Genomic DNA, 24694 nt, shown 5'->3' on the forward strand with positions numbered 1-24694 from the left:
CAGCTTCAACAGTATCACCACCTTCAATATCTTTCAATTCATAAAAACAGCTTCTCGCTCCCAATCTTCAAGATGCAGTTCACCTCCACCATCGTTGCCGCAATCATGGCCTCAGTTGCTGCTGCTCAGATTCAGCTCGAGAACGTAGCTTCTTGTATGCTTCCTCTACCTCTACGCAGACTGCACATCCGCTAACATCGAGTCCCCAGTCGAGACCTACGCCAACGCCGGCTGCGCGCCCCCCGCCAACCAGGTCCAGAACATCAACAGCAACACATGCACCTTCCTGCCCCAGCAGAGCGCCCGCGTCTACTACTTGGAGAAGACTCGCGCCAACTGCCGCCGTAAGTCCGTACTGCGAGCAAAACCAAAGATGCTACCTGTTGTGATGGATACTAACGAATTTGATGACAATAGTCGAGTTCTACACCTCCGGTGACTGCAGTGGTACACCGACTGACACTATCAACACCGTCCCCAGCGGTTGCATCGATGTGTCGACAAAGTTCTCGTACAAGGCTATCTGCTCTTGAGCGGAGTATGCGCTCTGAGCGCGCTTATAAAGCCTATTGAGGGGAGAGGATTGACAGACTGACAATTAGACGAGAAGTAGCTGGCAACAGCATGCATGAATGGGAGGAGATATCCGAATGACGGTCTTTACAGCACCCTTTCGATTCTTGTTTTCTAGATCCGGTCTAGGCTGTCTGCTGTATCCAACATATGGCGCGGATTAGACTGTCTCAGAATGTATTGGATCTCTTTTCTGGACAATCTTGGCTTGACATGTGAATTTACGTGATACGAATAGATCAATACTGGAAATCCGAAAGCATTTCTTTTCATTGGAATTGAAAGTGCTGCTTATGTTACTTACCATCTGCCTATGCTCACAGTGGTGACCGTATGGTGTTCTAGTGTTCCATAAACGGATAACATGACCAGAAGAATCTGCCCTTACAGTCTCCTTTTGCCATGTTCAGCAAGTGCTTACCGCGATGACCCCCACGAACTCATGTGAGGTGTCAAGAGGAAGCCTTTGCCAAGCTACATCGCTACCACCCAAGGATTAGGTGAGAGCAGGCCACCAAAAGCCATGGATATGAGCATTGGTTGCAATCATTCCAGATATGTAACGGTATCTTCAAGTTAGCAAGAATCTTTCCATGCCGATGGTCCGACATGTGGCAGTATTCGTATCTGTGCCGGGAAAGTAAAGATATAAAACGACAACGCCCCAAAGTGTTGTTGCACTGTACTCATAATTGTCTCAAGATTACTCTTGCCTGGCATTATCTTCAATCATGCAGCTACTCACCATCACTTTCGCACTGGCAGCGAGTACTCGAGCGTCTCCTCTCAGTCTCACGCGCCGCGACCCCATTCCTAACGCGGAATCTTTCACATCATGGTCGTGTTTTGATTGCGCAGCCAGCGATCCCTGTCTCTCATGGCCACACGACAACATCTTATCTGAGACGTGTTATCCGTTTGAGCAAGGACAAGCGAGCCTGCAGGTACTAGCGATTGCTAGTCTGAGCTGCGTGTGTAAGTACATATTCTCCATCTTATGGGCAATGGCGATAGCCAAAAACTAGTCATCTCGAGGGAGGTGGCTGACAAGACACGCAGTGCAACTTTTCGACTCGGTAAATTGCTCCGAAGAGGCTGGTGCGCCCTATACGTTTAACGATCCACCGACTTGTGATCCGGTACCGGTGTTCAAGAGGGGATATAAGATTATCTGCTAAAATTATGACGTATGGGGATACCATAGCTTAGAATTACAGTTTGGAAGCTCTTGGTTACGTTACTAGTTGTGTTGTTCCGTTGGTCAAGAAGAGGTGGGCTTAAAGTATCGTTAGTTCAACACATAATGAAAGCCAGACTCTTGGACCTTTCATCCCCCCTGTAATCGGTATCTGAACACAAGTGGATTCCAAGGTAGATGCGGGAATTTGGATAACATAGTTGAAGATACGATAAATTAGAGCCTTTGTGTTTCTGCAATTGCTTGTTCATTGCCTCTAGAGTTTCGGTTCACTGAAACGTCACTGGCATTAACAACCTGCTACGCGCGGCGATTTTCACGCATTCCATGCTGGTATGTTGACCATGAGCTTTATTCGATAGTCATGAAAGTAAGGCCGATTATGGATGACTATAGACAACAAGAAAGTCATCGTACGCGGTCCAAAGAACCTTGGAAGTGTTGCACAACGACCGTAATGTTCACCGTACTGGAACTGACTGGGAGGAAGTTAGCTACGCAGCGCTCAGAGTTTTCTACAACTCACCGATAGTCAGCTTCAATGTTGCTGAGATCATTGAAGTGGCCATATGTGTTAGCCACGACGTGCGGAAGTAACATCGTCATGCGCATCCATCACATTATCATCTCATGCTATAGCCAGCCGCTTAGATGTATTCGTCTTGCGGAAGTTTTTAAAGCAGATGATCTCGTGAAACGGAGACATATTTGTGAGATTTTGTGGGTTGAGCGTGGGACTTGCGACGATTGTTGGTCGGGCGCGCTTACTGCGTCAACGCCCGTGCGACCATCATGCGTACGGCCTAAACCTCTCGAGGACGTTGATGTCTCGAAAAGGTCTTGAGACATAACTCTTTCAGCGAAGGTTTACCAAAGAAGCATGAACATTTCAATCAAGCGTGATCTCATACTACCTAGGTACTGCTCACCGGTAGCGACCCTGTGGTAATGATACTTTTTTGTGTCACCAGGATCTGTTCTGGTAAGACAAGTTGGCTCAGGTATGTTAGGAGGTGTTAGCATGAGCAGTTCAGATTTGTATAAAGCTACTTGAGAACGCACCTGGGAAGAGCACAACCTCTTACACACATCTTCTCGAACAACCTCACAGCTTAACTTCTAGCGATTCCAACACAGTTTCAGAGTAATCTCAAAATGAAGCTCACTTTTACGCTATTCTCCGGCCTCTCGCTCGCAGTCGGTACGCTCGCCGTCGATAGGCCTCTATCCTTCACGACCTGGCCTTGTAACAACTGCGGCTCCCCAGCTGACACGGTTAACGGACCATGCAACGGCGTGGATTATCACGTTCCGAAAAGCGATATTTGCTACAATCAACCCTCGTTAAGCAGACAAGGCAGTCTTGTAGTGAACGACGCCGTACCCGGATGCACGCGTAAGTGATTACCCATCCTTGGTGACTTGACAAGCACCATACTATTGCTACCGGGGTGTGAGATCGTGAGGCCTGCCAATCGTAGAATTGACCATGATTATAGTCTTCCTCTACAGTAATACTTCCTGCGAAGGTAGCGGTGATCAGACATTCGGCTTTGTGGGCCCAAATGTTTGCAGGCCTGTCGTATTCAACGCTCGCGCTGCGTACAAGGTCATCTGCTCCTAAGGTAGTCATGACGGGATTTGTAAAGCTATGAAGAGACGGTTAGATAGAGGACAGATGGCGCTGGCAACGGTAGGAGGAGGGAAATTCGGGATACAGTCATTACTGCTTCTCTACTTCAAATTTTGGAATTTGGTGGGATGAATCTGCTCGACGTTAGTTCAACACACAACGCGAGCAGAACCTTCCCGTATTTACTCTATCAGAAATTATCATATCAAAGATGTTCTTGGCCCAATGGTTGCACCAGGTATTCGAGTTCAGATGAGTGATTTCCAGAGTAATGTCAACGAAATCTGGCTGACTGAGAACACCAAGGATGGGAGTGATGCAGAACTCACTGCGAACACGACTGTCGCGGACTACATCTCAGGTTTGGAATCTCATCACTGCAACGAACTCGCTGCACGCTTTTTGGAACTTTTCCCTGCCTCCCACGGCAGTGAGGCCGGTACGTTAGACAGTTCTCGTTACGCCGCTACATCGTGTGTCAGTACGTGGCTCTACCCCAACGGCGGGGAGGGAAGCAACGTCAAGAGCAACATTACTCACTAGAAGTCTTGCAGTTCTACAAAGCATCAACATCATCTCAATCCCATGGTCTTGTCTTAATTGACAATTTGTCAATTTAGTCGCCGAGTTGGCTTACCTGCCCTCCGATTAGGCTAGGGTAACTACAAATAATTGTGTCGTTCTGCTATATCTTACCAACAACCAGAACTTGTCAGCTGTATAGATATGATGTATCAATCAGAAGTTTTAGGTTGTTGTAACTCACAATACATCTTTCGACGTGTTATCACATATGTGGGATCCTTGAATCGACGCTGTGCAATACCAGTTGGTCAGCCACCAACTCATTATCTGAAGATTGCCATTGCAATGCACTGATCTTGTGCTTATGGTGGCTGCTGTGCGCCTCGTTGCGTCGCACCACTCAACGTACCAATCCTATGGTAGACCTTTGCCATCTAACAAAGTGGGTCGAGGGCCAAACACCAGGGCAGGTATAGCTGTTTGAATCCAACTGTAACCGTGAGTAGTTGTTATCCGTGTTGAACAAAAGCTAGGTTTGAAGTAGGGGATCGCGGCTCATGTATGCTTACTGTAATTACGCCCATGTAACATCAACTAGCCCGGCCTACCTCCTGGCCCGTACTTGCATAAAGTAAGGACTTATTAAACCCTTCTTTATGTGGGAACGGGTCGCGGAAGAGGTACCATGATCAAACAAGGTAAGTCTATGCGTTCTTTGTTCACAAGACGGGTTGATCGCAACCTTGAAAACGTCAGCGTAGTCACAGGCCAACAATACCAGTGAGACGATATGGGTTGGTAAGAATGCAACCGTCTCACCTTCGACAACAGTTCTCCATATAAGACTCGACGATGTCGCACTCGAGGTGGACATATTCTCTCACGACCACCTTTCTCGTCACAACTACACCAAATCTTCAACGCTGTACAATCTCTTCAACATGCACTTCTCCACTTCTGTTCTCGCAATCATCTCGGCACTCGTCGCATCCAGCGCTGCCCTAAATACGCTATCGTTCACGATATCGACATGCTCCGCTTGCAGCACTGCGTCCGGATGCTTGATTGAACGGCCAACAAACCTCCCTGCCGACAGGTGTATCAGAATCTTCGACGGCAACAAGAGCTTGATCATCACCGCCGCTGCGAACCCCAAGTGCAAAGGTATGCCTCCAGTCTTCCACCTCATACTATATGGAAGTGGAATGAGCTAACGTGTCATTCACAGTCAACCTTTTTACCTCTCTTGACTGTTCGGGGACCCCAGAGGTGCACCAGACGGTTGGCGTGTGCGATAACTTTAATCCTAAGAACTCGTACATGATCACTTGCTAGATAGGCAGTCGCTATCGGCACGGTTAAGTGCGGTGGGAACTATAAGTAGACGGTAGCTGGTAACGGCAATGGTGGATATCGGATGACAGTCGCTACTGCTAGAATCTTCGCTTCTCATTTAGGGTGGTACTGCTTACTGTTAGTTCAACACGTAACAGGAGCGTGCTGGATTTGTTAGACTATTCTATATAACAAGTTAGCCTTATTTGAACATTTAGTGATGTATTGTGACTGCGGAAGTTTTGCGTAGATCTGAAAAAGGCTGACAGATGGGGCCAAGGACGAGAAGATTAACGAGGAAGAAGAGTTGAGGAATTATGATTAGATCGCTACCCTGGGCAGACAGGTCCCGCCACTCCCGCACCAGCGACGCAGCTATCACATGATATTAGAACTTGCAGCAATCGCCACGACTACGAACCTCCACCGACTTCCACCAAGATCTTAACCTGGTTGTCTTTGTCGTTGATCAAGCTCTTGAAGCCCTTCTCTTCCACTTCGGTCAGACCAATCTTCTGCGTGATCATCTCTTTGGGATCCATGTCCCCTCTGCTCAGCGCATCGATCACTTCCTGGAAGTCGCCAACCTCATAAGTTGCAATACCCATGTAAGTCCGCTCCTTGAAGTTGAAGTCGTTAGTAAAAATGGTGCAAGGCTTTTCCCATATGGCGATATTGACGATACAACCCCGAGCACGGGTAGCGTGAACGGCTTGGTTGAGAGCTGCCTGGACGCCAGCACAATCGTAGACTACGTGCACACCCTTGCCTCCCGTGAGTTCGCGACAGCGCTTTGGAAGGTCGTCTTTGGTTGGATCGATGATGTAATGCGCTCCGAATTTGCTCGCGAACTCTTGCCTCTTTCTGCTCACTTCCGAAACGATAATTCTATCGCATCCTTTGGCCTTCAATGCCAGAATTGTTGATATCCCGATGGGTCCACCGCCCAAGACTAATGCAACGTCGCCTTTCTTGAAAGGACTGATCTTGACAGCGTGCCAACCAACAGCGAGAGGCTCGACGAGGGCGCCGATCTCGAGTGGTACATTATCAGGGAGATGGTAAAGTGTAGAAGTGGGGACGACGATGTGGTCTGCAAGACCACCGCCCCAGCCCGACAGGCCTATGAAGCCGTTAGACCAGCAGCAGTTTTGCAGACCTTCCTCGCATGCGCCGCAGGTGTCATCATAAATGATAGGCTGGATGACCACTCTGTCGCCGGGCTTGTAGTCAGTTACACCATCCCCGACTTCTTCTACTGTGCCGCTGAACTCGTGTCCGAAAGTCAATGGAATCGTTTCGCCGGTGATTGGATGGGGTGTAGTAGGGCAGAGATTTGCGCCACCTAGGTGCTCAGCTATGAATCGCATTTTCGTCATTCATGTACATACCCAAATATTCGTGGAGGTATAAATCAACGTCAGTCTCGCTGTTTCAACTTTCGTATTTGGGTTCATACCTGTTCCGCAAATTCCTACCCACGCAGGTTTTACTTTGACCTGTCCTGCTTTGACTTGTGGTATCGGAATCTTCTCAAATCGCAAGTCGTTCTGGCCATGGAATCGAAGCGCGTTCATAGTGTTTTCAGCTGCTGGAGACACCATCATGCTTCAATCTATGCAGCAATATCAAGAGGGGTCAAGTTCAATGTGACCTGAAGACGATGGAAGAGAGGCTGAAGAGACGGAGAAATACTAGAACGTGGCGCGGCGGTATCGCTCATGCCATGGTTGGCAAACCGACCTCGCGCTCATGATCCCGGAGTCCATCAATCTATCACCTTCCGCTCTCCTTCTACTGGCAAAGCGCACGTTCACGCGTGCTCGTCTCGATCACGGAATGCCCAAACGGGTAAGCCTCTAGCCAATCACCCCGCATTGACAGATGCGGGGTACCGGATGGGATGGGATTTGGATGAAGGCTTGGAAGCGCAGTCCGTTTCACCCTGAGAGAGGGGGAAATTCTGGAAAAGCAGATGCAAATTACATCGAGTTATGCGCGTGCTAATATATAACAACCGCGTACTGTTGGACAATTGCCTAGGCCTCGACTGCTTTACCTAGCTTCCTCTGGATTTACAGGCTATCCTACTCATCTTCCAACAAACGTTGGTCAGCGATACCGTCAAAAAGAAATCACGGGGAAGGGAAAGGCAAAGAAGACTAATGATGCAGCATGTTCTGCACGTTGGTGAGAGAGGCTGGGATGTAATGGAGGCCTTGACGATGACGTCGGCAACTAAAGGTATGACGCTCGGCACTCGGAACAGCTATCGTCGCACCTTCCCCGATCGGAACGAGCTCGGAAAGACAATCTGTCATCGCCTCTCTAGATTGATTCGCTGGTGTCTGAGTGCGACATTCCTACAAGAGAATTTCTACGACAAATGTCATTGAAGCTATCTACACGCGATGACGAACTCCACTACAATTCGGCACGATCGCAACGGCGGAACGTATAGTATGAGTTAGCGACCGAGACATGGAATGGTTCGGGGTCTAGCCTTCGACAGCGTTGGCAGAACTCCGATGCAACGGTTAAAGTCGCGATCATTGACGCGTCTGTGACGGTCGAAAAAAAGTTACAGCTGCGGCGCGCCTCAACAGACAACGCGCTCGTGGCTGCAAACCTACCCAATCAGGGAGCCACTTGAGCCTCAATGGCGGGGACCTTCTAGCCCTCGTCCACTGTTATGACCTCACTACGCGAAAGGCGATGGGCCGACTCTACCAGCTATCGGGAGATTGACCGATGCTTGAAATACGTGTGCATGCCCCTCAACACCTACCCCTCCATCATCTCTCACAACTCCCCAACAACATACTACGTACCCAAAAACACAAATACACACAAAAATGCCTTACCCTGAGACTACCGACGCCTTCGCGGTGACCGACATCAAGAACTGGAGCACATTCAAGCGCCAGGAGGTCAGTAAACAAGTCAATTGACTAGCACAAGACTGTACTAACATTTTATCAGCTTCCTCTCAAGAAGTTCGAGGAGTACGATGTCGACATTGCTATTGACGCCTGCGGTGTCTGCGCTTCCGACGTCCACACCATCACCGGAGGATGGGGAGAGGAGCTCCCTCTTCCTCTCTGCGTAGGACACGAGGTTATCGGCAAGGTTGTCAAGGTCGGTGACAAGGTCACCCGCGTCAAGGTTGGAGACCGCGCTGGTATCGGTGCTCAGATTGGTGCCGATCTTACCTGCGACCAATGCAAGAACGACCAGGAGAACTACTGCCCCAACCAAGTGGATACATACGGTGCCAAGCACACCGACGGCACAGTCGCACAGGGTGGATACTCTAGCCATATCCGAGGCCACGAATACTTCGTCTTCAAGATCCCAGACAACCTCGACACTGCCCTCGCAGCACCTATGCTGTGCGCCGGTCTCACCACATACTCACCCTTGAAGAGGTTAGGTGCTGGCCCCGGCAAGAAGGTTGGTATCATCGGGTTGGGAGGTCTTGGTCACTTTGGTGTCCTTTGGTCTGTAGCCATGGGCGCTGACACCTACGTCATCTCTCACTCGCCTAACAAGAAAGAGGACGCGCTGAAGATGGGTGCCAAGGACTTCATTGTCACGAAGGAGAAGGGCTGGGCTGAGCCATGGAAGTTCCAGTTCGACTTCGTCATCAACACTGCTGATGCGACCGACAAGTTCGACCTTTCAGAATACTTCTCCATCCTCAAGGTCAACGGAACCTTCCACATGGTCGGCTTCCCTGACAACCCGCTCCCCGCCATGCCTGCCCAGGTCTTCGCACCCAACGGCTGCTACATGGGCGCCTCCCACATTGGAAACAGGCCCGAGATGGAGGAGATGTTCGAGCTCGCATCCAAGCAGAACATCAAGAGCTGGGTACAGGAAATCCAGCTTAGCGAGGAGGGCTGCAAGGAGGCAGTTGAGCGCGTGTACAAGAACGACAACGTCAAGTACAGGCTCACACTTACTGGCTTCGACAAGGTCTTCGGTAAGAGGGCTTAGACAGCTGCAAGAGTAGCGTCGTTACCTTCTTGAACCCTAATAAATAGTTATGAATAATAATGAACGTTAAACAAAATTGTTGTGCCTGCATGTTTGGAGTTGGGTTTCATTTGCTGGCACGTCATGACAAAAGGATGTGTGATCGGATTTGTGGTATGTAGTAGTGAAGGCAACGGTAGCTGATGTTTCCGGTACTTCTTGCTATGCACATCGCAGTCCCGATCTTTCCCTACCTGCCCCCTCCCACTCTCCATCCTCAGTGTGGTGGCCCATCACATAACGGCGGCGCATCGCTAGGTTCCTTAGGCGGAGCCTTCCTTTTCCCCTGCACCCTCTCCGCCTTGACAAAAACTGGTATCACACCCCCCGTCTCCAGCGCAAACATCCTGTGCCCAAATGCCTCGAGCATACTTCTAATCGCCCCCGAATGGCTGGTTACACTTAACCACACGTTGTTATCCGAAGCAAAAACATCGTCCAGGAATGTGGCCAATCGGTAGCGTCTTGCCGCTCGCGGTTCCCGGTACTCGGCTTCCCAGAGGGGATCTTCGTCTTTAAAACCGGGTTCAAATGTCAATATCGGGTCGGTGAAGGTTTGCTTCAAGTGAGTGGCTGTACTGCGCCGATCACAAGTATGTACGCCGAGGGCTTCGCGCACGAGTTCCTTTATGTAGGGTGCGTAGGGTTGGGAGGGGGGAAGTGGGAGACCTCCGAATGTTAGGTTTGCTGTTTCTATTGTGCGGGTTAAAGGAGAGACATAGTATGTCTGTGGGACCGGGATCCCGAGGGGGAGTTGTTCAGCCCATAACTTGTTCACGGCAAGGGCTTGGTCTTGACCTGTGGAGGTAAGGTTGGCGTCTGCCCAGATAATGCCGTCGTAGCCGTCGAGGGCGGCATAGTAACACTTGTTGTCGTGTCAGCAACTTATCTCTTCCATCGGGGTTCAGAAAGAACTAGCCTTACGAGAAGACGCAGTTGAAAGTGGAAGGACGATGCAGTGAAAGAGTGAAAAGCAAGGTGAGTAAGAGAGTAGGAGTGAAACCGTAATCGACACCTTTCGGCGAAATGCCTGATTCGGAAGGAGTTTGATGGAAGATGGAATGAGACGAGATTGGAAAAGTGGTGGAAGGGCAATGGCAACATACATCCCAAGCCTTCGTTCCGTACTTTGCCTCTGCGACATTGTGCCATCCCTGACCATGACGACCCAGAAAGAGTACTTTGTAACTCTCGCCCTCTTTCTTCGCCGCCTCTAGACTGGCCACGTGTGTCTCAAAGCGCTTCCATTGCTTCTCTTTACTGTCGTCTTCACTGGGGTAAGAGCGCTCAATCAAGCCGAAATTATGCGCCTTCTATCAGGAATGTTAGCGCGCTACCTCGCATGCCAAGATGGGATGGCGTTGAATGAGAGAATATGATACAGTGACACCATGGACACCGCTATTGCATGCAGAAGACAAAAGAAGAAGGTGAAAAACATACGAAGTCAAAAGTGGTATCATCAGTCTCATCCTCACTCTGCATGAAGAATCCCTTCTGCACGGTATACTTGAAGTGATAATCCAACGCTGGTTCAGTCGGAATAGGCACCGTGGACGAGTGATCTGAGGTACTCATACTGAAGTAAAACAGGAAGATGAGCAAGGTAGAGACGAAGAGAATGGGTCTGCTAAAACATTAGCGTGAAGCGCCGGATTGAGGGATGAAGTGGGAAAGCGCAGCAAGGCTAGAGCGGGATATTCGCTTACATGGGAATGCCGACCCCGCAGATTCTTGTTTTGGCTGTATTCAAGGGAACGAGCATAGTATGGAGAGGGGTTATAGTAGCATGTTGATGTACTTTGTAAGGAGGATGTTGCGTTGTGGATGCGGTAGATTGACGGTGTGTTGCTAGCCTGCACCTGGGCACGAGCCAATCACAAAGTCAAGGCTGATCACGGACAAGCACGTCAGTGCTCTCAAGCTGGTCTAAGATCATTCCAAGAAGGCTAGGCCCCTCTTGCTGCATATGAGATATAAATTCAGATTGATTAAGACATTTCAACTGTAAAGACTCGATGACGTCAAGGCCCGATTGAAGACAGCCACAGTGTTTGCTCATGAATCGTATTTTTCTTTAGCTTCTACAGCTGCTCAATGAGCTTAAGCTGTAAAGGCGCGCAACAGAGGCTAGGCCGTAGCCATCGTACGCTGTCCACCATTGTGGTATTCTACCGTGATGTCCACCAAACGCCCATCCCAAGCCCGCTAATCCAGAAGAGACTTATTGCAGCCGAAGCTGACTTTTGAAGCGCAATTACATCGCAACATCACAGCCTGACCGTGTACCTGCGGCCAGCCTGCGACCCTAGCAATGATACGCTCATTTCTTCTTCGGGAACTTCGGCTGCCCAATCTTGTCACCCCGTAGAATGACATTGAGCACGCGCTCCATGTTTCCTAGCAGCTTTTGGTCTGGTGTCGCAGTACCACGCTCAAAGTCGGCAATGATAGTGGGTGTGCTGTTGCACTTTGTAGCTAAATCCTTCTGTGTCATGGTAGTGCCCTTGTCGTTCTTTGCCTCGGAGCGCGCCTTGGCGATGGCCTGGCCGACCACGATGCCAACGGTCTTGGGCTTGACGATGTCGTCGGAACGGTCGACTTTAGTAAGGCGTTGGCCCTCTGATGAAGCTCCCTGTGGCTGATCTGTTAGTATTGTTTTGAGTGAACTGTTGGGAATCACGAAGAACGAAGTTGTTCAAGCTAAGTTGGACGTGTCAGGAGTACTCACGGCGTTGGCGGAAGCGAACTTCTTCTCTGTGGCGACGATACCGCCGCTGCGTTGGGCTGCGTTCAAAGCTGACTTGCCCTTGACCACGGTTTCGCGAGGTCCCGCGGCGCCACCACGAGTGCGGCTACCGATCTTGGTAACGGAGTTCCAGTCGTCAGACATCTTAAATGTGGGTTGGAAGAGTAGAGTAGAGATGAAGTTGTGGTTGGCGTGTGTGGAAGGCTGAGTTGGGCGCAGATGTGGGGTCTTGTCTGTGTAAAGTCGGTGTTTGTTCGTCGATAGATTTTTAATCGGCGAACGTCAATCTAGGAGAAGGTGGTTTGAATGTGAAGAGCAATGGAGTGAAGGAGATTGAGCTTTTGCTTATGTAGATGCCCAAAAGCGATGCAACGTCGCGATGAGTCGGAGCGGCAGGTGAGGTCACCGCCACGCGCGCTAGCCTCGCTTAGAGCAGGGCCTCTCGAAGCTTCCACGTTCGCTGAAGCTGCAGCCCTTCTTCCGCCCTTCTTTCACCCCAACTGTCAATTGTCGCGATAGCCGCTACGAGCTCACTCATTGTGTGTCATAGCTCATGAAAGCTGGCTTCTAATCTACCGACGCCATTCGTCGTGTTGGAACCTGACAGTTGATCGAAAAAACCCTTCACATCCGTGTCTCACAGCACTCGACCGAGCACGCGACAACGCAATCAGTGCTCTATTTTTCCTTTGGGCTTATCCCATAGCACACACCTCTTCAGTATACGTCGTCCTTCCTTCTCGATGATGGACTCGTTTGTCAAAAGCAGGAAGATCAGCTACCAACCCGTTCCAAGCCCTTTGCTTGTACTATTGACCTAATGCTTGGGTGTCTGCTCCCCTTATGGACAGGCGCTGGTGCTTGGGGCGGGACATATATACAATTCACTATGATTGTGTGCATCATTGTTTTGCTAGTGAAAGATTCATTGATGAGGTACATGGTGTTCGGACGCTAAGATAAAGTGTCTATGTGTGCCCTGATCGCTCATGAACTTTTGACAAAGGCTCGTCTAATCTAGACAAGCACCCAACCCGACCGCCGGAACGCCATTGCATGCATACAGCCATATCGAACCATATTAACCATTCGTCGTGAGGTCATACCATTACAAGTTCGATTGCTGCGCGACCTCCCGCTCAACCTCATAGAGGAAGTCAAAGTATGGCTTATCGAAGTGGTGCACGCGCACGTAACCATCCTCTCCTCCACTGCAGTAGCTGGTGCCTTGTGGGTGTACGGCGACATAGTTGAGCGGGCCGAAGTGACCACGGACACGGCCAATCTCCTCCATGAAGATCTTGTGGTAGAACCGGGCCTCGAATTTTCCTTGACGCGCCGAGGTTGTAGTGACGTCCATGGCTGCTTGTCCTCCACCAAGAATAACGTAGTCCTTTACTGGGGTGATGGCCGCGGAGTTGAGGGGTGTGTCTGCAACGTAGGACTTGAGCACATTGAGCTCTTCGACGTCAACAAGCTTTGCGGTCTTGTCCTTGCTGGCGGTTATGAAGTAGGTTCGGTCGGGAGCCCACTGGATGTCGGCTGCATTCTGTTAGTCTTGCTGAAAGCGAAAGGCTGTGCAAAACACTCACTAATCTGCATGTCTGGCTCATGGACGTCGTAGTTGGAGCTGAGCAGCTCTCCAGTCTTGCCGTCCCACTGAGTTACCGAGCCGTCTTCATGTCCACTGATGATGTATTTCGCAAGGTATGAGAAGCCAGCGACTGTTGCCTTGGACTCGTCACATACGATCCTGAGCAGCTGTTCGTCCGATTGTTGTGCTTCTGGGTCGGGGTTGATGGGGTAAACGCAGATGGTTGAGAGATGTCCTGAGCGCTTCTCGGTGACACCGAGGAGCTGTCTGCCGTCTGGAGAGAATTCGCAGCGCTTGATACTGGTGTTGAATTCCCAGGTGTGGAGAAGCTTGCCTGTCTGCACATGCCATAACCTCATGGTGTTGTCCGCGCCACCGGTGGCTAGTAGCTCGGAAGATGGGTTTACGTCGACCGTCCATAGCGCTCCCTGATGTCCGTGGTATGTTCCTATCCGCTCGCCGTTGTGTGAGTACCAGGCGCAAACGACGTGGTCCTACAAAAATTAGTCTCCGCATATCAGAACACCGCGGAAAGCCCTTACCTTGGATACGGAGAAAATGATGTCTCCATCTGCGTTGTACTGTCTATTGTCAGTCTCCTCTCTCCCTTCCCACTACGCATCGCGCATGCGTACCTTGACTTGCGTGAGCGCACGCTCGTGTCCCGAGAGAAGAATAGGCCTCATGTTTGCGATGTTGTGTGTGGAGGTGGGGTGGTGTGTCGGCTTATATGTGGCGGGCAGCGTCTCGAAATTCGGGTGACTCTTTTGCATATCGACGTTCAGCGGGCGAAGTGGGCTGCTTGGCGCTAACCGACTAGCGTGCTTTGTCCCACATCCATGGATCAACCACCATGCTCTTGAACCTCATCTCTCTACCTTGACTCAGATCCTTATTACAAAGAGTCAAGAGAGTACGGGTACCGAGTTGAGATTATTGGTCTAGATCGTCTTCGCTTTGATGATGCTTGTTGAGGTGAGTCACGATGGCTCACCTCCCTTCCTAGTCTGGCCGTATATCAGCATGGGGTCACATATCCGGGAACGCAGCTTGTTCTGACTTACAGGCTGATCCGTTCATACATTGGTAATTTGCTTTCTACCATAGGTGAGTCAGATCATAACTCTGGCTCGGGTAATGTTCGTTCTCTCCCTAAAATCGTCTACGTCAGAGTCAACACACCTATCTTTCTTTGGACCCTACGCCTGCGTTTGCAATTCATTTCACAGAAGTCGGTCTGATGCATGCCTCTCTTGCTCCACCAGAAGCCCACATGAGTTTGATGGGGGCACGCATCCTCCGACGGCTTCACTGCCATCAAGCTTTCATATCCTCAAGTCCAAACTTGTTCATATGAACAGTACAAACGACGGTTACAACATTGATGTCAGTACAGGCACGCACGTGTAATTCTGGCTCTACTCTACTGTCTCTTCGTATGGAACTTCATCCCTCATCACCTTCCTCTTCACCGGCGATGCAGACATCGCACTTGTCGTTTGGCGTGAGCGCTGTCTTGGCGCAAACGCGCTCTTGCTTCCACCTCGCTGTTGGTAAGCCCGCAACAGTGCAACGCTGCTTCCCAAAAACTTTAAACTCTGATCGTTAATCTCGTACGCATTTCTTTGGTGGCGGGCAGCAGCAGCGGGGCGCAATTCCTATGGTCAATATGTCTTCCGCATCGCCCCATGCCATCATCGTCACAGCTACGCTGGATAGGCTCGACGCTTTGGCACCCGACGAGTACATGATAGCCTTGGGCCGAGGTAGCGATCAGTTATTCGCCACTCCGAGCGGTTACAGCTCGTAGGATTAGCATAACCCACCGAACCATACATCAAGCTAACTATATTACGCAGCACGTATCTACCCAACAACTTCCTCGGCGCAATCTGCGCGGGTCACGTCAGGAAGATCATATGGGCCTCATATGGCAGCAGATCTGGGTCGTGGTTCTTCGCCTACAAGCGCAAAGACGGTACGTCCGCCTTCATGGTCGGACCCGATATTCCATCAGCACTACGGTCTTTCATACAAGCAGTACAAGGTTCCGAGCCCCTCCGTTCCGGTATCCGAGTACAGCTTGGTGCTGCCAATTCTTTTGTCGTATGGACAGGCACAGCCTGGGCATGTGCAAATGTTCCACCTCAGCTCGAAGCCAAATTACGGGAAGGCAGTTCTGGATCCCGCGAGGGTAACAAGATCACCAACGGCTCATTGAGGAAATCCAGAAAGTTAGACAACGTCCAGTGGCATGCCAATGGATCGTATTATATCAAGAGCGGGGACCGTCATCTATGGTATTTTCAGTCAAGGCTGGTGAGCCTCGAATGGAACAGATTGTGGGAAAGCGTGGGACGAGATGAGCGAATGGGTAGGATCAACGAAGAGCTCGCTGTGAGTATCCACGCATGTTGTCCTACATGCGACTGACACTTCCCAGTACGTCTTCATCAGCCCGCATACACAGAATGGTGAAACCTTCGCATTCATCAAGAAGCACTCCGCAGGATTAGACACACCGTTCATTGTTCATTTTGAGGGAGAGCCAATCCATTCAAACTTGGGTACTGCCTCTGAGCAGCCTATGCTAAGCATTTCGCATTCCGAGACTACCTCTGACACCGACTCTTTTCAGAACTCACGCTCTCAGCCAACCGCTAGCCACGAACCGTATAGTCCTGATCAGCGGATGAAACATGTACCAAGAAGGGCGGAAGAAGACGTCCACTTCCAGTGGGCGACAACTAGAAAGTCTGGTCGACCGCATAGGGCGGAATCATGGGAGTCAGAGCTAAGGAAAGACGAGAAGATCAAGGTTGTCCGTGACATGGGTCGTGACTGGTTTGCAGTCATCGGCGGGACGGGTATGAAGGGTTGGGTGCACGGTTCCTGGCTCGCTTTTGGGGATCATACAGTGCATAGAGACTCAAAGGCAGCATACGATCAATTTGTTGGGGATCTTGGGGATTTGCTCAGACCCGGGCAACTTCAAGATTTCCCAACGATGACAAAGTACGTCGATGAGTGCACCAGGGCAGGCTGCCAGCCACTCAAGGAAGACGTCTCAGGATTGGGCATCTGCACCCACGATTTGCTGGTACTATTGCAAGCTTCCGGTAAATATTCGTACGCATGGCTCAAGGAGGAACGGAATGTCTGGCATCCAGACAGGTATGCCCGCTTCTGTCATCCAGACCACGTGGAGCGTCTCAGACTCCAGGCAGAACAATGTTTGTCATGTATGGGATCCTGACGGAGGATTGCAAGATCTGATCCGCAAGCTTAGAAGTTTGGCGGCTCCCTTCGATGGTTGCGGATCCGCAGAGTGTCTCCTAAAGATATTCAGGACAACCCAGACGGAGAGTAAGATAATGACAAGAATGGACTGGTTTGGTAGTAGTATGTTGAGCCATGTTCGCGTTGCATGTTTTCCCCATTCCGACCTAGGACCCTGAGTGGTACGTAATAACGCACACGCGAGTCGCGGAGCAGAAACTTTGGCGTCGGCGTGCTCTGTTCTTTTCCCGGGGTCCATAGTGCTATCTCGTGGGCTAGGCTGAGTCATTGAAAACATACATAGAAATGCGTATCAACACGTCGCGCCATACACACTAGACTTGGAAAAGATTCGCAGACAGGATTGGTAGGACGATGAAAGTGTATCCGATTTGCGGCGGACGCGTTGGTGTTCTCGCCCGTTGCTTTCCGCAAGCTACAGCTACCCCGCCGAGAAAATATTGGTGCTCAACTTCTCCCCGCCATCTATATACTGTCGTCAAGACTGCAAATAGCCCCAGGCAGTTTTCCAGCACAAGCTTCAACATGGCTGGCCAGAAGATTGACGGCACTGCCATTGCCAAGAGCATCCGCGAGAGGCTGGGCCAGAAGATTAAAGAGAAGCAGGAGAAGAACCCGCGATACCGTCCGAGCCTGAAGATTGTCCAGGGTGAGTCGCATGCCATTGAGGCATCATGGGCGACATGGGTTGCTAACAAGAGACAGTGGGCGACAGGTCCGACTCTAGCACCTATGTGCGCATGAAGCTGAAGGCCGCTGAAGAGGCCAACATCGACTGCGAGCTCGTCCATCTCCCAGAAGACCTTACCGAAGGCGAGCTCCTGTACAAGATTTACGAGTACAACAACGACCCCGCCGTCCACGGCATCCTCGTCCAACTGCCCCTCCCCAAGCACATCTCCGAGCACACAATCACATCGGCCGTCGCCGACGAGAAGGATGTCGATGGCTTTGGCATCCAGAGCATTGGTGAGCTGGCCAAGCGCGGCGGCAAGCCTCTATTCACCCCATGCACACCCAAGGGCGTCATGGTGCTGCTCCAAGAGGCTGGCATTGATATCTCAGGCAAGAACGCTGTTGTACTGGGACGCAGCGATATCGTAGGAAGCCCCGTCAGCTACCTGTTGAAGAACGCCGACGCAACAGTCACTGTGTGCCACTCGCGGACAAAGGATCTGCCCGAAGTCGTTCGCCGGGCAGACATCGTCATCGCTGCCATTGGCAAGGCGCAATTCGTCAAGGGAGACTGGCTCAAGCCCGGTGCCGTCGTCATTGACGTTGGCACCAACTTCATTCCAGACGACACCAAGAAGAGCGGACAGAGGCTAGTAGGAGACGTCGACTACGACTCTGCCGTCGAGGTAGCCTCACACATCACCCCGGTACCTGGTGGTGTAGGGCCTATGACCATCGCCATGCTACTACAGAACCTTGTTGACTCGGCCGACGCGACCTTCGACAGGCAGAAGAAGCGCAAAATCTCGCCGCTTCCCATCCGCATCGAAGACCCGATACCCGCCGACCATGCTATCTCACGGAAGCAGCACCCAAAGCAGATCACGGCCGTAGCGAAGGAGGTTGGCATCCTGCCGCACGAGCTAGAGCCATACGGTGCAACAAAGGCCAAGGTTGATCTGTCCCTGCTGAAGCGACTCGAACATCGCCGCAACGGCAGGTATATTCTCATTGCTGGTATCACCCCTACGCCGCTCGGCGAGGGTAAGTCAACAACCACGATTGGCGTTGCGCAAGCATTAGGCGCGCACCTCGGCAGGATATGCTTCGCCAACGTGCGCCAACCCAGCATGGGACCGACATTCGGTATCAAGGGTGGTGCTGCTGGTGGAGGTTACAGCCAGGTCATTCCCATGGATCAGTTCAACCTCCATCTTACAGGCGACATCCACGCCATCACCGCTGCCAACAACTTGCTTGCTGCTGCTATCGAGACACGTATGTTCCACGAGAACACTCAAAAGGATGCTGCCCTATACAAGCGCTTGGTGCCAGCTAAGAAGGGCAAGCGCGAGTTTGTACCGGTCATGTTCCGTCGTCTTAAGAAGCTGGGTATCGACAAGACGAACCCAGATGACCTGACTGAAGAGGAGATCACCAAGTTTGCCAGGCTCGACATCGACCCAGAAACCATCACCTGGCGACGTGTGTTGGATGTCAACGACAGGCATCTGCGTAAGATCACAGTCGGTCAAGCGCCAACAGAGAAGGGCCAGACTCGCGAGACTGGCTTTGATATCTCGGTCGCCAGTGAGTGTATGGCTATTCTTGCGCTCAGCAAGGATCTGTCGGATCTTCGCGAGCGTCTTGGTAGCATGGTTGTTGCGAGCTCCCGCGCTGGTGACCCCGTCACCTGCGACGATATTGGTGCTGGTGGTGCCCTGACTGCTCTGCTTGTTGATGCCATCAAGCCCAACATGATGCAGACCCTTGAGGGCACTCCCGTCTTCGTTCATGCCGGCCCATTCGCAAACATCAGCATTGGCGCTTCTTCTGTAATCGCAGACAGGCTTGCTCTGAAGCTGGCCGGTACCGAGCCAGATGAGGACCACGACGCTCAAACCGGATTTGTTGTGACTGAGGCTGGCTTCGACTTCACTATGGGTGGAGAGCGCTTCTTCAACATCAAGTGCCGCTCATCCGGTCTTGTGCCCGACACCGTTGTCATCGTCGCGACCGTTCGTGCCCTCAAGAACCACGGCGGCGGCCCTGACATCAGCCCGGGTGCGCAACTTCCCGAAGTCTACCGCACCGAGAACGTTGATATTCTCCGCGCCGGTTGCGTCAACCTTAAGAAGCACATCGAGAACGCCAAGCAGTATGGTGTCCCTGTCGTTGTTGCCATCAACCGCTTCGCGACCGATACCCAAGCCGAGATCGACGTGATCCGCGAAGAGGCCATCGCTGCCGGTGCCGAGGACGCCATCCCAGCCAACCACTTTGCCGAGGGTGGAAAGGGTGCTGTAGACCTTGCAGAGGGCATCATCAAGGCCTCTGCAAAGCCTAAGCCCGACTACAAACTCCTCTACGACGTCAACAGCGGTACAGTACAAGAGCGCATGGAAATCATTGCCAAGAAGATGTACGGTGCTTCCGCTGTTGAGTTCTCTGAGCTCGCTCAGAAGAAGGTCGACACCTACGTCAAGCAGGGTTTCGGTAACCTGCCCATCTGCGTAGCCAAGACGCAGTACTCTCTGTCTCACGACCCCAGCCTCAAGGGTGCCCCAACTGGCTTCACGGTCCCTATCAGGGATGTCAGGATGGCAGCTGGTGCGGGATACTTGTATGCACTAGCAGCAGACATCCAGACTATCCCTGGTCTGCCTACTGCTCCTGGATACCTGAACATCGATGTTGATGTGGAGACTGGCGAGATTGACGGCATGTTCTAGACTTTTGTCAAGAGAAATGTAGACAAAGCCGAGTGAAGCGTTCAACAAGCTTCACTCCGAACAATCATGTATGATGAAACGACGTATGGCGTTTTGGGTGTAGTAGGCATATTCAACAACATCTGGGTGGGCTTTTTATTCAACACGAATTGGGAAGGTATGCATAGCGCTTGGTATGGTGTCGAATCAACTTTGACTGTTCCATTCTTCTCATAGTGGAACATTACTGGAATTTAGAAGGATACTTTAACTTTCACGATCTCAAAGAGCGAACCTATTGTGCAAATCTTCTTCCATCAAACATCCCACGAACCACTGTACTCAGTTTAATGCTGTTGTTCCGGACAGCCTACGCCCCGTATCAGTACCGTTTTCCCCCTTGCACGTATTGTCCAACTTTCGGAGTGCAGCAATACACGGCTCACGACTATCCTCTAGCGCCTTGGGAAGCTCATTTCTAACCTTAGATCTATGACTACTATTCGTCGTAACAGCTTATAGAAAACTTTGATAATTAAAAGATCGTATCTTAACTAAATCTATCCAAAGCCTACTCTAGACATTAAGGCAAGCTAACCTTGATTCCATGTTTCTTCCTAGTAATATCCGCTGGCTTTTCTGCAACTGCATATACCGTGCTCGTGGTATGAGCACTAGGAGTTTACAGAATAACACTCGCATCCACTATTCTTAGGCCCGTAACACCATACGCTTCCAACTCGCCAAGATGAACACCATGGAGCCTAACTTCGCTAACCGCCTGGCACACACACCCGTTCAAGATACCGAAACTCTCAAGTCCCCAGAAAGCAACACAATAGTTCATGTAAAGGAAGTTCAAAGCACAATCTGTCGAATGGGAGATTTTGTCGACCCTGATGCAGCAAGAGGCTTTGTCCTGCGAGTGCTGTGACCGCATACACTATCCTCTACTGATATATCATCCCAGCCGCCTTTTGGACGTCTGGTACTGATGAAGAACTCGGCAGCCATCTTTTCCAGTTTGCTACAGCCTGACTTCTTCCGTGAAAGTGTCAAATCGAGGACAAGGGCAGTTGTAGGTAAGAAAGCCGCTAGGGCTTTGGAAGGTTTATATCCTTCTTGTGCATCCTCCATCACTGCGGAAAATACTTCTAACGTTAACAAAAAAAAAGGCCTTGGTGTAGAGTGTGTGATCGCCGAAACCTTCTCCTTCATCTTCGGCCGCAATACGCCCACCATCGGCTTGCTTGCCCTGACAGCCCTAGACCAGGAGTTCTATCAACTTGCACAGACTACGACTAAGATTCGGGCCGATGTTCCCATTCACTTGGGATGAGATGGAAGTAGAGCTGATTTCGAATCGCGGACTACCAGAGTCGTTTAGGAAATTTGGTAACAACGTATCCGAGGACTTGTATAAGAAGAACACTGCATACCCAGTGCCTTCGTGGATGTGAAGTTAAATACTTTACTGGCGGAAAGGCAGGAGGTATTAGCATGGTAGGGTTATCTAGAGGTATTGCTACCATTGCGCTTGGTATAACGATTACATCATTGTCAATTAACGATAGGGGTATCTGACTAACGTCCCAGACGACACAAAAAGTTATGCACACCTACAATACACGAACGCCATCCATATATGCTCCCTCAACAAAAGTGAAACTCTGCTCCACACTGATCCCCACATTGTCATCCACGACCAAGAAAAAAAACCTCCTTTACACGCTCGTCTTTATAGTCTCCTCTAGCTCCTCGGTCCATTCCCTCAACCCGACCCTCTTCGCTCCATCCTTCACCAGGACATTGCTAAACCATCCTAACAAATTGAAATTCAGATCCCGAGATAATCTCTGCACCCTATTGATATTTCTGATCCCCTGATCATCATGCTTCATACACTGCAGCGGGCATCCCGACTTGATCATTTCTCTCTGCTGATACTTGTTCCCCTTGAAAGCATCATAGGGCGAAGATCCCAGGATGAGAAACAGTAAAGTGATGGCCAAAGACCAGAGATCCGTTGCCGCGGAGGGTGAGGTAGTAGATGACGAGCTGAGGAGAGAAGGATCAAGGTAATCCCATGTCCCCGCGCCGAGGGGTGAGGCGCAAGATTCAATCGTGGCATCAGGGTGGCTGAGTATCGTAGAGGAGAAGTCTGTGTAGACGGGTTTGGGCGTGCTGGCATTACTAGATGAGGATGAGGAAGACGAAGATGTAGACGAGGAGACGAGGATGTTCGAGGGTTTGATATCAGCGTGAGTACACGATTTCTCTTGCATCCATTGTAAGCTTTTGAGGAGTGTGAGAGCAATGTTGGGAAAAACTACGGCAAGTTTCTCCGCACGTGAGCCTTCGTCGAGTGTGTTGAGTGTCTTTTGGATCCAGCCTTCGAGCGTATTGTCCATAGCGCGAAGGAGGAGGGAACCGGTGCGTGTGTCGAGGCCGTAGAAAGGTACAATGTGGTTCGCAGCATCGGAGAAACGGGAGAGGTAGGATAGGATTCTTGCTTCCGCGCTGAGCACTTTCTTGGCGCTGGTCATGGCTGGCACTTTGACTGCGTACATGGGCGGCGTTATGGGAAAACTGGCGAGATCTATGGCGGAGTCTATGGTCCGCACAGGTGTGACTGGAGGTGTCATCTCGGGTCCACAGGGAGACTGTGATGAAGATTGTTCAGTCGTTTTGGGAGGACACGGCTTCGCTAGAAACACATCACTCCATGCTCCCTCACCGATAGTCTTCTTCCGTCCACGATCGTCCATCTTGAACTCATAGTCCATCAAGTGGTACGGGAAGGTGGTGAGCTCAGTGCTGCCAGGTTGTGGTGATGCATCCAGTGACAGTCGGGGCCGGCTTAGTGACGATATGGAATCTCCACGCCGTAAGGTTGACAAAGAGCTCAGAAAATCGGACGATGTCGAGTTGGACTTGGAGTGCGACGCACCACCAGGTGTGATAGGAGGTGTGACTGCACCGCTGTTGTGCATGCTTCGAGGATCTTGCGCACCCAAAGTCATAGATCGTTTCCTTGTTGGAGAGGTAGGTGGTGTAGAAAGAGTTCGTACAGCAACTGGTATTGAGAATTTCCTATCAGACATGGCCAGTGTATGCGCCTTGCTTGATGCGTTGTCCGTAAACAGGTGAAGTTGTGGTTGTTGCCTCTTCTGCATAAGTGTTGCTGGTGATTCGAATACCCCTAGTTCTTCCATTGAAGCTGGAAACGTAAACCGTGGACGTTGCGCCATGTTGGCTTTACAGCAACAGTTGCTTGATAGTCTTCGAGTTTGACAAGTGGTACTGTACAGTTACAGCGTGCGGGTAGTGCGTTGGGAAATGTTGCCTGAACCTTGAAGCACAATGCGGGTGAGAGGTGAACGACAAACCCTCAGAGACGATGTGAAACAGGAGCAAGATCTCAAACAGGATAGGAAATGTGAAACGTTAAAAAGCGAATAGAGGTCTCTTTTTTGTCGGGGTGTATCGAAGCAGGGTCCGGAACTGAGTGATGCGAACCAACAAAGAAAGCAAGATAGTAGTGCTACAGGTAGTCGTACACGAGATAAGAAGACGGATCCACAAACAGGTTATCGTGCAACCTAATAGATAGTAGGAAGCATTGTTAATGTTGTTCGCAAGAAATGCCGGCTCGTGCGGAAGGCCCGCAGCCAAAGAGTGATGGCTGTGTATCGATGAGTCGAGAAGAGATCGGACTTGCAAACAGGTCTATAAGCAAAGAAAGCTGCGCCCCGGGGTATCCGGGGACGGGTGGCACACATCCATCCCTACCCGTACCAACGCGCAGCAATCTTAGGCAGCATGTTGGAAGCAGATGATTCGTAGGAGGAGAAGACAAAGCGCATCCCCTGGAAACAGATCCATGATTCCAGAAGCGCACCCATTCACATGTCTTTCCTAGCCGGGTTGTCTCGCACTGGCTAATGGCAGTAGCGCACAGATGGCACGCAATTCTTGGCCTCGGATCCCCAATTACTGGCCACCATCGTGTGAACGTGCATGGCTTGATTGGGTTGCGGGACGTCGCTCGTTCCCCGTCAAGGGTTCGCCTTTGCGTGCGACACGTTTTGTTGCTGCGTGCCATGCATCAAGCTCTCTGTTTGGACGGATGCGAAACTTGACGTCTTTGCTCGGAGGTATTCTGGGAACGCTCGGTGCTTCTTCTCCGTGACGTCGACATTAACACCGTCAAGTCATGAGATCGCCAAGCGTGTGGAGCTATCGTGAGTTATCGCTAGCACGTCGTTGGCTCAAATGACTGGTGTAATCTTTGGCTGCCGTTCCGTCTGCAACCATGACAGCGTAACGTGGAGATGAGACGCATTTTTTCCACGGCCGAGCA

At 50.9% G+C, this 24694-nt stretch overlaps 8 protein-coding genes across 8 annotated transcripts; 4 read left to right on the forward strand and 4 right to left on the reverse strand.

Moving 5' to 3' along the window:
• Positions 1-72: 72 nt before the first annotated feature.
• ALTATR162_LOCUS3997 (uncharacterized protein) lies at positions 73-533 on the forward strand (the record flags this gene model as incomplete). The annotated part of the gene is made up of 3 exons (XM_043311607.1): positions 73-154; positions 210-344; positions 418-533. The coding sequence occupies 3 exons, from the start codon at positions 73-75 to the stop codon at positions 531-533; spliced, it is 333 nt and encodes a 110-aa protein (XP_043167542.1).
• Positions 534-5677: 5144 nt separating this feature from the next.
• Positions 5678-6841, reverse strand: ALTATR162_LOCUS3998 (uncharacterized protein; the record flags this gene model as incomplete). Its single annotated transcript, XM_043311608.1, has 2 exons — positions 5678-6621; positions 6724-6841. 2 exons carry the CDS (start codon positions 6839-6841, stop codon positions 5678-5680), a joined length of 1062 nt encoding a protein of 353 aa, XP_043167543.1.
• A 1278-nt stretch (positions 6842-8119) lies between these two features.
• Positions 8120-9263, forward strand: ALTATR162_LOCUS3999 (uncharacterized protein; the record flags this gene model as incomplete). Its single annotated transcript, XM_043311609.1, has 2 exons — positions 8120-8194; positions 8247-9263. 2 exons carry the CDS (start codon positions 8120-8122, stop codon positions 9261-9263), a joined length of 1092 nt encoding a protein of 363 aa, XP_043167544.1.
• Positions 9264-9519: 256 nt separating this feature from the next.
• On the reverse strand, positions 9520-12195 carry ALTATR162_LOCUS4000 (uncharacterized protein; the record flags this gene model as incomplete). The annotated part of the gene is made up of 5 exons (XM_043311610.1): positions 9520-10167; positions 10409-10615; positions 10746-10929; positions 11645-11943; positions 12034-12195. 5 exons carry the CDS (start codon positions 12193-12195, stop codon positions 9520-9522), a joined length of 1500 nt encoding a protein of 499 aa, XP_043167545.1.
• Positions 12196-13159: 964 nt separating this feature from the next.
• ALTATR162_LOCUS4001 (uncharacterized protein) lies at positions 13160-14331 on the reverse strand (the record flags this gene model as incomplete). The annotated part of the gene is made up of 4 exons (XM_043311611.1): positions 13160-13593; positions 13644-14139; positions 14188-14226; positions 14281-14331. 4 exons carry the CDS (start codon positions 14329-14331, stop codon positions 13160-13162), a joined length of 1020 nt encoding a protein of 339 aa, XP_043167546.1.
• A 983-nt stretch (positions 14332-15314) lies between these two features.
• Positions 15315-16921, forward strand: ALTATR162_LOCUS4002 (uncharacterized protein; the record flags this gene model as incomplete). Its single annotated transcript, XM_043311612.1, has 4 exons — positions 15315-15451; positions 15505-16042; positions 16089-16819; positions 16873-16921. 4 exons carry the CDS (start codon positions 15315-15317, stop codon positions 16919-16921), a joined length of 1455 nt encoding a protein of 484 aa, XP_043167547.1.
• Positions 16922-17470: 549 nt separating this feature from the next.
• ALTATR162_LOCUS4003 (uncharacterized protein) lies at positions 17471-20352 on the forward strand (the record flags this gene model as incomplete). The annotated part of the gene is made up of 2 exons (XM_043311613.1): positions 17471-17594; positions 17651-20352. The coding sequence occupies 2 exons, from the start codon at positions 17471-17473 to the stop codon at positions 20350-20352; spliced, it is 2826 nt and encodes a 941-aa protein (XP_043167548.1).
• Positions 20353-22055: 1703 nt separating this feature from the next.
• On the reverse strand, positions 22056-23582 carry ALTATR162_LOCUS4004 (uncharacterized protein; the record flags this gene model as incomplete). Its single annotated transcript, XM_043311614.1, has 1 exon — positions 22056-23582. One exon carries the CDS (start codon positions 23580-23582, stop codon positions 22056-22058), a length of 1527 nt encoding a protein of 508 aa, XP_043167549.1.
• Positions 23583-24694: the final 1112 nt, after the last annotated feature.

The sequence above is a fragment of the Alternaria atra genome (assembly GCF_907166805.1).
Source record: "Alternaria atra isolate CS162 genome assembly, contig: 23, whole genome shotgun sequence".
Classification (NCBI taxonomy): Eukaryota; Fungi; Ascomycota; class Dothideomycetes; order Pleosporales; family Pleosporaceae; genus Alternaria; species Alternaria atra.